This window comes from Triplophysa rosa, linkage group LG6 (assembly GCF_024868665.1).
Source record: "Triplophysa rosa linkage group LG6, Trosa_1v2, whole genome shotgun sequence".
Taxonomy (NCBI): Eukaryota; Metazoa; Chordata; class Actinopteri; order Cypriniformes; family Nemacheilidae; genus Triplophysa; species Triplophysa rosa.
This window is the reverse complement of record NC_079895.1, coordinates 2,044,235-2,057,026: the sequence shown is the minus strand read 5'-3', so window position 1 is coordinate 2,057,026 and position 12,792 is coordinate 2,044,235. Positions and strand designations below refer to the sequence as shown.

The 12,792-nt window shown below is 38.5% G+C and overlaps 1 protein-coding gene across 2 annotated transcripts in view; it reads left to right on the top strand.

The window, feature by feature from the left end:
- Positions 1-10,841, top strand: part of scn1laa (sodium channel, voltage-gated, type I-like, alpha) — a 31,188-nt gene extending 20,347 nt beyond the window's left edge. For both annotated transcript variants that reach the window (XM_057335856.1, XM_057335855.1), the window contains 10 exons: positions 1,633-1,771; positions 1,989-2,143; positions 2,460-2,633; positions 3,112-3,234; positions 4,009-4,278; positions 4,971-5,024; positions 5,131-5,268; positions 6,951-7,055; positions 7,137-7,407; positions 7,565-10,841. In XM_057335856.1, the coding sequence (XP_057191839.1) occupies positions 1,633-1,771; positions 1,989-2,143; positions 2,460-2,633; positions 3,112-3,234; positions 4,009-4,278; positions 4,971-5,024; positions 5,131-5,268; positions 6,951-7,055; positions 7,137-7,407; positions 7,565-8,748 (2,613 nt within the window). In that variant the 3' untranslated portion in view covers positions 8,749-10,841. The remainder of the gene's footprint in view (positions 1-1,632; positions 1,772-1,988; positions 2,144-2,459; positions 2,634-3,111; positions 3,235-4,008; positions 4,279-4,970; positions 5,025-5,130; positions 5,269-6,950; positions 7,056-7,136; positions 7,408-7,564) is intronic.
- Positions 10,842-12,792: the final 1,951 nt, after the last annotated feature.

The following is a 12,792-nucleotide window of genomic DNA, read 5'->3' as shown; positions in this document are numbered from 1 at the left end:
ATGTGGTAAATCATCATTTTTTTTGTATTTAAAAGCAAACTGCAAAGGGTTGCACGGGCCGCGTGCACGTATCATAAATCTGACAAACATTATAACATTACTAAAGATCACGTGCCAAAGCTGCCTTTTTACATTTTTAAACATTCTCTTAAGATGTAGAAATATCTACACCAAGCATACCAGATGAGAAATGTAGTCCAAGTCCACATCACATGATGTGATATAGTCCAACAGATTTTGACAACACGTCGGTAAAATACAGTAAGGAATCCTTGTAAATCCAGTTTATTATCTCCATGCAGTGTTTTGATGATTAACGTTACATGAATTCTATTTGCACTCTCTTTTAAAACGGATAACCCTCCTCTTAAACTATGAGTACAAGTAATGTTTAATGTTTGTTATCTATTTGCTTGAGCTAAGCAGTTCACATTTTAAAGTTCGTCTTTTAAAAATGGTGAAGTCCCTCACGGGAGCAGTCCATCTTAACTTGAGATCGGTGTGTGAAGCGATCTTTTTTTAAGACGCGAAATAACCTTCGCCTGGTTGCAAGTGCAGCCGTGAACAGCAGGTGTTGCTCATCAGTTTCGAAATTAGTTTTTAATAGTTGCCCACATGAAACCAACAGTATTGCAATTCAAAATATGAATCCAGTCTCATTTTCTGTCATCAGAATAAGTTATTCCATGCTGCAATTAGTGCAAAACACTACTTCCGCCGCTTCACCGGAAGTTTTACCCACTTTCATTTTTACACTAGCGCCCTCCGGAAACTTGTGGATATCCTCCAACGTTGTCATTAAACTGTTGAATTTACAGTTCTTCTCACTGTATGTGCAAAAATAACCCAGTTCAATCGTTTATATACACTTGATTCTTAACGCTGTGTGATGTTTCCTGAACGAATGTTTTTATGTTTTGTGTCAATTGTTATTATATCTTTTTTTTTCTCCCGTAGTAACACTTACAGACGTTAAATATTGAATAATAACAATTGTGAATTCAGTTTATTTTACAGTGCCAAATCCAAACTAATTGAATTATTGTTTAGCCCTCGGCCGTGTTAGGCACTGACTGTTGAGATGCTGTTAGACAGAAATGTCCGGGTCAGATAAGGACTCGAGCAGTTTTGTTCTTCATCAGAGAAGATCAGGTGGTTTATGGGATTACTTTTGTGTCAACAAAAATGAACGCAAACTAAATTTGAAAGTTTATTTGAAAATCATGTCACATTCTTGCAATTGAGTTTATTGTTTTCATTATCAAAGTGTTTTCTTTCTTTCTCATTGTATATTTTTGTTTGTTTTTTTAAATTTGCGTTCATTTTTATTGACACAAAAGTAATCCCATAGTGGTTGTGGATGAATTTGATCACAGCATACATCTATATTTGTTTATGAAGATTATTTAGTGTATATGGAGATTATTTAGTGTATGTGTAATTGCTCAGACGCTAGTTCTAGTCTAAAAGTAGATCAAAAAGACATGTAAGCTTGTGAAGTGACTCAAGCCAAGCTTCATTTCTGACGCTTGTTGAATGACCGAGACAAAGTGATTGACAGACATCGCCGTCTTCTCCACGGAGACTATAGTTGCTATAGTCACACGTGTTGTGAATGTGCTTCTTTTGCAGAAGTTGGATAACGTGGATGCGAGCTCTTCTGAGGGCAGCACGGTAGATCTCCGATACTTTGGACATGCTAGAGATGGAGAAGGGTCTTTAGAGGTTGAGCCGGATCGATCTACAGACCCAGAAGCCTGTTTTACAGCTGGTGATGTTTTTCATCTTATCTTCAGAATATCATACATGGGATAGACTTTTTGACTAGGGCCATTGTGGCTTTTTGATGGGTCCAATAATGCCATAAAACTGTTATAAAAGCAATGTTCTTGGTTACAATCATTCATACCATGGTACGTGCAGATGAAAATTGAAAAGTGTGTAAATGTATTTGCGTATTGAAAGGCAATGCTGCTCTTGTTCTGCAGGGTGTGTCCAGAGGTGTCCGTGCTGTCAGGTGAATGTTGAAAAGGGCTTCTGGAAGACCTGGTGGATGCTGAGACAAGCATGCTTCAGGATAGTGGAACACAGCTGGTTTGAGACCTTTATCGTTTTTATGATTCTGCTCAGCAGTGGCGCTCTGGTAAGAGGAATGCTTAAAAAATGTAATATATATATATATATATATATACTGTATATTGGTTTTATTTGCTTAAAATAATAATAAATTTAAAAAATGTGCAAAAAGTTGGTTGATCCAAAGTGACCAATTTTTTATTTGAATGCCATGTTCATGAGACATTCATTACTATTTTTTTAGTGGATTTACTTTTTATTTGTTTTGTGACATTAATGTACTTTTGATAATGAATTATATAATGAATTTAGAAGATTATGAAGTGTCAATGGCTGTATTTCATCATACGGTACCTGTGTTATATTTTGCATGTGTTTTGCAGGCGTTTGAGGACATTTATCTCGAGTCACGGAAAAATGTTAAGATCATTTTGGAGTATGCGGATAAAATTTTCACGTACATCTTCATTCTTGAGATGCTGTTGAAATGGGTCGCATATGGATTTGTCAAATACTTCACCAATGCGTGGTGCTGGCTGGACTTTATTATTGTTGATGTAGGTGCTTTGTTTCATAAATATGACATCATCTGACTAACTGTGTGCAGCAGACTCTTAAAGGAACAGTTCGCCTTAAAACAAAAACGTCTTTATTCCTGGACAGTGACAAAAAATCTTCTGTTTCAATCACAATGGGGTAAAAATGAGTTATTAATGAGACGATTTTTATTTGGAGGCAAAGTGTTCCTTTAAATTTGTAAATAAATTAGTTTTATCTTTTACCACATTCAGTAAGTGGCAATGCATCTGTAAACAGTGTGTGTCCATTTGGTGAGAGCGTCTGGAACAGTGTGTGTGTGATGTTGGAGAGATGATGTTTGACAGAAACTGAGTGAGTGAAATGACCATTTCTACATTAGAAAAGCCATTTTCCCAGAAGAAACCACAATGAGAAATGTGCGGAAGGAGAGCACACATCCCTGTTTTTCTCCTACATCCTACATGATTACATCTTTGTGTGTGTGTGTGTGTCTAGGTTTCTCTGATCAGTCTGGTGGCCAACGCCCTTGAGATCTCCGAGTTAGGTGCCATCAAATCTCTCCGAACCCTTCGGGCCTTCAGACCTCTCCGAGCTCTGTCACGTTTTGAGGGAATGAGGGTAAGATCTCACGTCATGAAATCTAATATCAAAAGCACATTACAGAAGATCTATAGACACAATTTCCAAAGTCAAGAATAAGCATGAAATATCAGAAATATCGTCTTTAAAAATCTATACAAAATAATGGATTTTTTTAGGTAAATATTTGTTTTTTAGTGATATTGCCTTGCGTTAGATGTTTTTACATTTTCACATTAAAAATATACCATTGTTAAAAAAAACTATGAATATTAAATATTCATACTAATTAAGGATCTCTCCCTTTTCTATTATTGTAGTAATATTAATATTAATTATTAAATGATTATTAAAATCATCAAAGTGAAGATTTTGTTCAAGATTTAATAAAAAAAATCATATTCAGTATCATCAGTGTTTGATATATTTGAAGTATTTGTGCATATTTCATTTAGACACCCCATGAAAATAGAGTTTTAGTTGAGTTGTTTAATTTAATGTGTTAGTGTTAAAGTGATTGTTGCTGGTGTTTCCTTAAATGTAAACTTTTTGTTAATTTTACATTTAGTCTTACATTTTGAATGTTTTGTCCAATCAAATTCTTTCGTGTATTTTAACTTAAATTCCGCTACTGTTCTTCCAATTCAGTGACCTGTGGGGTTCAATTCACACTCATGAATTATAACCTGGATAAAATTCTGAATTTAGCAAATAAACAGAATATATATATACAGTATATACTGTATATACAATGTATGTATCGTTTTATTCTGATGAATTATGTGATACGTTGTGATGTTTTTGTGGACACAGGTGGTGGTGAACGCTCTGCTGGGCGCCATCCCCTCCATTATGAACGTTCTGCTGGTGTGTCTCATCTTCTGGCTGATTTTTAGCATTGTGGGTGTCAACTTCTTCGCCGGAAAATTTTATCAATGTGTGAACGCAACCTCAAATGAACGGCTGCCTCTTTCAATAGTCAACAATATAACTGAATGTAAAAACTTGAATGGAACCATCTGGAGAAATGTTAAGATTAACTTTGACAACGTAGGAAACGGATATCTGGCCCTTCTGCAGGTGGTAAGTGACCTCAACAGTATATGATAGTGTTTTGATCTGGTCATTTATTGTTTCTCATCCCCCTCCATCCCATCTTTCTCGATAGGACTAAACAAACTTTTTTAATTTCATTGTAGCAGAGTACGGATGACAATAAAGATCTTACATCTGTTACGACTTAAGACTAACACCGACGCGGCGCAATAGAACTCATTATAATTTTACATTTCGTCCACACTGGATGATTTAAATCCCATTAGAACAAGCCGTGTGTTGAGTTGAGACACGGTGTTGTTGTGCAACATTGACTGATAACTGAAAATGTGTGTGTTTAGTTCATCTCAGGTCACAGTTCCCGTTGTTTTTACTAACTAACTTTGTTTTGTATTGTAACGTGAGTTTCACAGCACTTCTTTCATAATCATTTATATTAACTTATTTTACTCATTTTATTAACTTTTTTATATATCACAATGTAAAGGCAGCGCAACAGATACTGATGTATTGATGAATACACAATGCTGCTTCACAATTGTGTAGAAAACCTAATAAATTTGTTTATTTACTTTTTCCTTAAATTGACCATGGTCATAGTGTAAAGATTCTTAATAAGTTTAAGAACACACTCACTTGTGATGTTGGGATGTGACTGGTAAGTGATCTTCAGAGGTTTTATTTCAAATTGTCTCATTATTGTTTTGATCTGTTTTAAGGCCACTTTTAAAGGCTGGATGCCCATTATGCACGCGGCTGTGGACTCACGCAAAGTAAGTGTTTTTTGGTTGATATTTTGTAAATGGCTCCATCAACTATAAAGCGTTTCACCACAAATGTATTTGATAGACATCATAGTGATTCGTTTTGTTCCTGTAGGTCGACGAGCAGCCGGACTATGAAATTAATCTGTATATGTACCTGTTTTTCGTCATCTTCATCATCCTTGGAGCTTTTTTCACATTAAACCTCTTCATTGGTGTCATTATTGACAACTTCAACCAGCAGAAGAAAAAGATAAGTATCTATATAAACTGTAGATTGACAGTGGGACAGTTGTTTGTTTCTAAATCATGTCCATAGGATGTCTTGTCTTATGTCTTTTGTGTGGTCATATTTGATGACTGGATGTGGGCATGTCTGTTGTCTTTAGATGGTTGTGTCTGTTGTCAGGATGTAGGCATCTCTGTTTTCTGGATGTTGGATAGTCTGTTTTCTGGAGGCGGTGTGGGTGTGTCTGTTTTCTGGGGGTCTGGACGTAGACGTGTCTGTTTTCTGGAGATGATGTTGGTGTGTCTGTTTTCTGGAGGTAATGTGGGTGTGTCTGTTTTCTGGGGATCTGGACGTAGACGTGTCTGTTTTCTGGAGGTGATGTGTCTGTTGTCTGGAGGTGGTGTGGGTGTGTCTGTTGTCTGGAGGTGGTCTGAGCGTGTTTGTTGTCTGGAGGTGGTGTGGGCATGTCTGTTTTCTGGTTGTAGGCGTGTCTGTTGTCTGGATGTGGGCGTGACTGTGTTCTGGAGGTGATGTGGGCGTGTCTGTTGTCTGGAGGTGATGTGGGCGTGTCTGTTGTCTGGAGGTGGTGTGGGCGTGTCTGTTGTCTGGAGGTGGTGTGGGCGTGTCTGTTGTCTGGAGGTGGTGTGGGTGTGTCTGTTGTCTGGAGGTGGTGGGTGTGTCTGTTGTCTGGTTGTAGGCGTGTCTGTTGTCTGGATGTGGGCGTGACTGTGTTCTGGAGGTGATGTGGGCGTGTCTGTTGTCTGGAGGTGGTGTGTCTGTTGTCTGGAGGTGATGTGGGTGTGTCTATTGTCTGGAGGTGGTGTGGGTGTGTCTGTTGTCTGGAGGTGGTGTGTCTGTTGTCTGGATGTAGACGTATCTGTTTTCTGGAGATAATGTGGGTGTGTCTGTTGTCTGGAGGTGGTGTGGGTGTGTCTGTTGTCTGGAGGTGGTGTGGGTGTGTCTGTTGTCTGGAGGTGGAGTGGGTGTGTCTGTTGTCTGGTCTGGTTGTAGGCGTGTCTGTTTTCTGGATGTGGGCATGTCTGTTGTTTGGAGGTGGTGTGGGAACACTATACATAGTGTTGTCTGGAGGTGGTGTGTGTGCATCTGTTGTCTGGATGTAGTTGTGTCTGTTATCTGGAGGTGATGTGGGTGCATCGCTTGTCTGGATGTAGGCGTGTCTGTCTGCAGGTAATGTGGGTGTGTCTGTTGTCTGGATGTAGGCATGTCTGTCTGCAGGTAATGTGGGTGTGTCTGTTCTCTAGATGTAGGCGTGTCTGTCTGCAGGTAATGTGGGTGTGTCTGTTGTCTGGATGTAGGTGTGTCGGATGTAGAACTTCTGTACGGTGTGGTCTAAAAGTCTGTGACTTGAGTGTGCAACATTAAAGGAACCAAATTTAAGCAAATCTGTGAAATTGACTGTTTCAGCTCTTTTATGTGAATGGTAAGAGTTTCTTGCTTTTGTTGAAACACATGATCAAAGAATCACACAGGGATTACGTGGGATTGCACGTTTATTTGATCATTTATGGAGTCCATGCCAGCTTTGAGGATATGCTGTCAATATAGCCACAGCCCACATTTCAGTTAATAAATTTATATGAACTTACTCAAATTCATTTTAAAATCATTGTGGTTATTTAAAAAATCCTAAATAAAACTGTGTATAGTGTTCTTTCCAAAATGACGTCTCTGTGTTGTTTCTTTACTTTGGAGGTCAGGATATTTTCATGACAGAAGAGCAGAAGAAATATTACAATGCCATGAAAAAGCTTGGCTCCAAGAAACCTCAAAAACCCATTCCGAGACCAACGGTAAGCAACCTTTTGAACTTATTTCTTTATCTGTTCGTACATCTCTTGAGAAATGCTCATCTGATCTCACATTTATTCCAGAACAAGATTCAAGGATTCGTCTTTGACCTTGTGACCAATCAGGCCTTTGACATTTTCATCATGGTTCTTATATGGCTCAACATGGTCACCATGATGGTGGAAGCAGACGGTCAGTCCAAAGAGAAAGCCAACGTTTTGTACTGGATCAATCTTGTCTTTATAGTACTGTTTACCGGTGAATGTGTGCTGAAGATGATCTCGCTACGACATTACTACTTCACCATCGGCTGGAATGTCTTCGACTTTGTCGTGGTCATTCTGTCTATAGCCGGTAAGTGGATGTGATCGACTATCACTGATGCTAGTAGTTGTCAGCATAGACCTTACAATACATGTTTTTTTATCAATATCTCGGTCATAAGAAGATAATATTGGGATTTATTTGTTTAGTGTGCAAGTTGTTTAACAACAATAATTTGTCCTTGCAGGAATGTTCCTTTCGGAACTCATCTCAAAGTACTTCGTCTCACCGACCATGTTTCGCGTAGTACGCCTTGCCAGGATCGGTCGCGTGCTGCGTCTCATCAGAGGTGCCAAGGGAATACGGACTCTTTTATTTGCTCTGATGATGTCACTTCCTGCCTTGTTCAACATCGGACTCCTGCTCTTCCTTGTCATGTTCATCTACTCCATCTTCGGCATGTCGAGCTTCGCCTACGTCAAGAAATCGGACGGCATTGATGACATGTTCAACTTCGAGACGTTCGGCAACAGCATGCTGTGTTTGTTTCAGATCACCACGTCGGCGGGCTGGGACGGTCTTCTGGCACCGATGCTCAATAGCCAACCCCCCGACTGCGACCCGAAGAAAAACTTCAGCGACAGCAAAGTTGTGGGCGACTGCGGAAACCCTCCAGTTGGCATTTTCTTCTTCGTCAGCTACATCATTATATGTTTTCTGATTGTGGTGAACATGTACATCGCCGTGATTTTGGAGAACTTTAGCGTGGCCACCGAGGAGAGTGCAGAACCTTTAAGCGAAGACGACTTTGACCGCTTTTATGAGGTTTGGGAGAAATTCGATCCTAAAGCCACCCAGTTTGTGCAGTACTGCAAGTTGTCTGATTTCGCGGACGCGCTGGACCCTCCTTTGCGTATTCCCAAACCCAACAGACTGCGACTGATGTGCATGGATTTACCAATGGTGAACGGAGAACGAATCCACTGTCTGGATATTTTGTTCACATTCACCAAACGTGTTCTCGGCGAAGGGGGCGAAATGGATATCCTTCGTGGACAAATGGAAGAACGCTTCATGGCCTCCAACCCCTCCAAGGTCTCGTACGAACCCATCACGACCACCCTCCGCAGAAAGCATGAGGACACGTCGGCCGCCGTGATCCAGAGAGCCTTCAGGAAGCACAAGATGAGACTTTGCATAAAGAACAGGGGTAATGTGTACAGAGAGACAAAAAAACAAAATGGAAAGGTCCCAAGAAATGAGTCTAATGACAATGAGAATTGTAACGATAACACCGAAAATTCAGACCTGACGCCTTCCACATCATCTCCCCCATCGTACGACAGCGCGACGCCGGAGGACAAAAACAAATACAAGAAAGACAAATGCGAAAAGGAAGTCAAGGGTAAGGACAACAGCAAGACCGATTGACATTCTTAATGTTTACAACTTCAAAAGATTATTTGTGATGGCGGTTGCCATTTGGCGCGTGTTTCTATGCCATTCTGCCTGAGCATACTTGAACTTTGTGCCTATTTTCAGAGCTGTGAGTGACTGAGTTGGGCAGTGAAGCTGCCGTTTCACTCGCTGGCTACATACGGCAATGGACCAAATGCTGTTGAAAAGTTTGTTTAGCGTGTCTGTGCTGTACGTTTCAGGGTTACACCCAGTGTCTTGCATTTAAATGCAATCTCTTGTTCAGTTTGTTTTTTAAAAAATGTTGTATTCGGTCATGGTTTTTTTGTGCAATTTCTGGAGAGTGTTGTGTTGTCCGGGCTCAGACAAAATTCAGAATTCATTGTGTTCTCCTCAATTCATGAATTGGAATTTTGAATTGAATCCCACAAGACGTTGAATCGGCCAAATTGAATTAAAACAAAACGTTTCTGAAAATACTGTGCGGTATAATGTGTGTACAGTAATTCATGCTGAAAAATATGCACTACTAAAAAAGTTTTTCATTTCATTACATTGCATTTATAAATCTAATTATGCATCTTCGAGCGTTAGAGTTTGTTTACATATTGTTTTTAAGAACTAAAAACTCTTTCTGCTTTTTGGCTATTCATTTCAATTTGAATGGCGTAATAATACAACGTTTTGAAAACTTGTTTCAAAGTGCAAGTTTTTGAAAATAATACTGTTATCATCTCTGCATAAACTACAAAAACACAAATTTGTGAAAACTGCTGTTATGCACATAAAATGTTCACTACTTTAGAAGAAGTTTAGAAGAACGCGAATGTGCTTGGTCTTTCTTTACAAAGTGACACCGCCAACTACTGGCCTGGAATGCATAATACAGCCATTTTAGTTTCTTCGCAGATCCGCGTTGTCACAACAATGTTGTTTGTATGTGAAACTTCAAAAACGCACATACGTAGTTGTTGTGCTAATGTACTCCAAATTCAGATTCATTTTAAATTCAAGGATTGGATTTGAATTTATGCGCCATTATTCTTCAAAGGTTTTACAAACAAAAGTGGTCTATTCCCTGTTTGTCACTAGAAATGTAACTGCATGAATGTTCATCTGTAATCCCTCTCAGAATGGCTGACTGCCTCTCAGGTGTCTTTGAACGTGATAGAAAGCCATTCGTTCACGTGCCTTCCCTCGATCTGCAAACACCCCACATACAACCTCAAGAGTTATGTTATATTTCACTCTTCTTTACTCTCTCACTTTCAGAAGGACGTTGCTCATGCAAAAGCTTTAATGAATCATTCCCAGATCACATTGTGTGGTGTTGCTATTCTGAACCTCGTTTAACAAATCTTTCGTCTTTTACTTAAATCCTTTAAAATGTTTCCGTCTGAATGATTATTAACGCGTGTAAATATTTTGTAGGGATATGCAGTTTGTTGTATAATTTCTATAAATGATGGATTATAATCTATATGGAGAATGTGAAAAGTTATCCATCTGCATTAAGATAATTTACAAATGACCAAACTATATTAACAGTGAAATGATATGGTGAGTGTAAACATTTTCATTGTTTATACTGAAATGTCAAATATTACCATTTGATTTGTATTATGCATTTTGTTTTTGTGTCTATGCACTTTTGTTGCCTGATTTTCCAGGTCACGAGACTGCCGAAACTCAATGCCATTCTAGTTCTGTACTTTTCTCTTTTATCAGAAGACTATTTTTTTGTCAAATTTTGCTTGACACTCAGTGCAGATTTATCCTTATGATGTCAGAAACTGAGTTGAGAGTTTGGGATGGTATGACATCAGAATTCCTGTATTTGTTTACATTTTTATTTATGAATGTATCAGTTTTGTTTCTTAAACAAATACGTTCACTGTCACACAACACAGTTGTAAGGTTTATGCGCTCCTGTGAATGTGTCCATGTCATGTATTGAGAAAAATAATTCTAGTTATATTATGACAAAACAAATATCAAAGTAGCATCTATCAGAAATCTGTAGCTTTTTTATGCATCATGCTTGTAGTATGTGAGTTAACTGCATGCAAGATATTGGGTCTGTTCTTAAAGCCAAAAGAATAAACTCATCACTTACATCATATCTGAGAACTCGGTGTATTTTCTGTTTTTGTTGTGCCAACAATTCAGTGCCATTGAACCATAGGTAACTAGGACTGAACAGATTTTTAGATCAGATTTTCTTTCGAAAATTTCTTTTTTCACTAAGGTTTTTTGTTTGGATGACGTAAAATTTGAAACGGAAAAGTGCTACATCCATTTAACATGAGAAATGTGTTTATTGAATTTTAAACATGCACTAATATAATGAACACGAGTCCCCATAAATTCAGATCGTAAACACACATGAGTGTTTCTGTGGAAAAGAGAGAAGTTTTATGGACACCGCTTTGGTCTCCAGTGATTTTGTGTCGGCTGTAATTAGGAGAACATTAGAGCTGCCCGTAATTTCAATTTCTCCACTGCCAGCAGCATTAGTCCTGATCCACGTCCGGAGAAAACCCTCCTTTCTCTGCTAATGAGCTTTTAAGTGTAAATGTTACATTTTCCTTTCCTCCGAGATAACTGTCTGACCACACACAATGTTCTAATGCTTCATTTGAAAGAGAAGATAAGAGATCCATTAGCAAAAATATTTTGCTTTTTATGAAAGGGATACCACCCAAAAGTCAAAATTCTGTCAACATTTAGTTGTTCCAAACCTGTATAAAGTTCTTGTTTGGTTGAACACAAAGAAAGATATTTGGAAAAATGTTAGCAACTGAGATTTCTGGGGCATCATTGACTACATAATAGGACAAATTATTGTATCGTTTTATTCTGTTGAACACAAAATAATATATATTTGAAGAATGTAGGAAAGCAAACAGTTATGGGGCACCTTTAAGTACCAATTAATTTTTTTCTACTATGGTAGTCAATGATGTCCCAGAAATGTCAGTGGCAAACATATTTTTCTAAATATCTATTTTTGAGTTCAGCAGATCAAAGAAATTTATACAGATTTGGAACAACTTGAGGGTAGGTAATTCATGACAGAATTTTCATTTTTGAGTAGATTATCCCCAGGGGCACATGCCCCAGTATAAATCTGCTGTGCCCCATTGTGAATTTCAAGTTTAAGTTTGAACAATTTTGTTTATTTGTCAATGTATTCATTTACATTGATAATAGCGACAAAAAACGGATCTATATGCAACACAGTTATTAACTAATTCACACTTGTAAAAGTGACGCAGTCGCGCTTTTTAACTGGTCCGAAAACACAAACTCGTGCCGTACTTTCGCGCAGAAATCCGTGTCCACGCACGTCTTGTATTTCCTTGCAACAACTGCAGCTGCGCACGCAGGCGCGCATTGGTGACGCCACGTGACTGAGGTAGACTATGAAAACATGACAAAACTAAAGTGAGTTTATAAATAATATCGTTCATCTTATTCTCACTCGACCATTAATAGCCCCTGTAGATGGACATCAGAATTTGTTGCTGCAAAGCATGGAAACGGAAGCTGATAGGAGATGATGAGTTTGAGGGAGGTAAGACTTGATAAACAAACTACTGTACATCCCCTGACAGTCAGGTCTCAGATTAGAGGAAATTGTTTCCCTGTACTTTCAGAAATGAAATTAATATTTAATTTACTAGCTCTAGTTTAGGACATACAGTTTAATGCAGTACAGTTGGTTCAAAAAATGAACCAACTTTGTTTGGACTTGGCTGTGAAACCAGAAAATATTGATCAATTATGTTCTTTACATTAGTTGGAGCCATAGAACGACTGGTTTCTTGATTAGCTTAATAGGACTAGGTGTTATAATCCCACTATTTTAGCACAGTTGAATTGCCCAATAGGACATTTCCCACGCCTTATGCCAGGGGGAAGCAGTCAAGAATATGAATAGAGGAAAGGAGGTCTGAGGTTTCACTAGGTTCGTCGGTTAGGTTTCATCTGTGTTTTGGGGATAAATGATTATAGAAATACATAGCAAACTTACCTTTCCTTGCTATTATCAGAGAG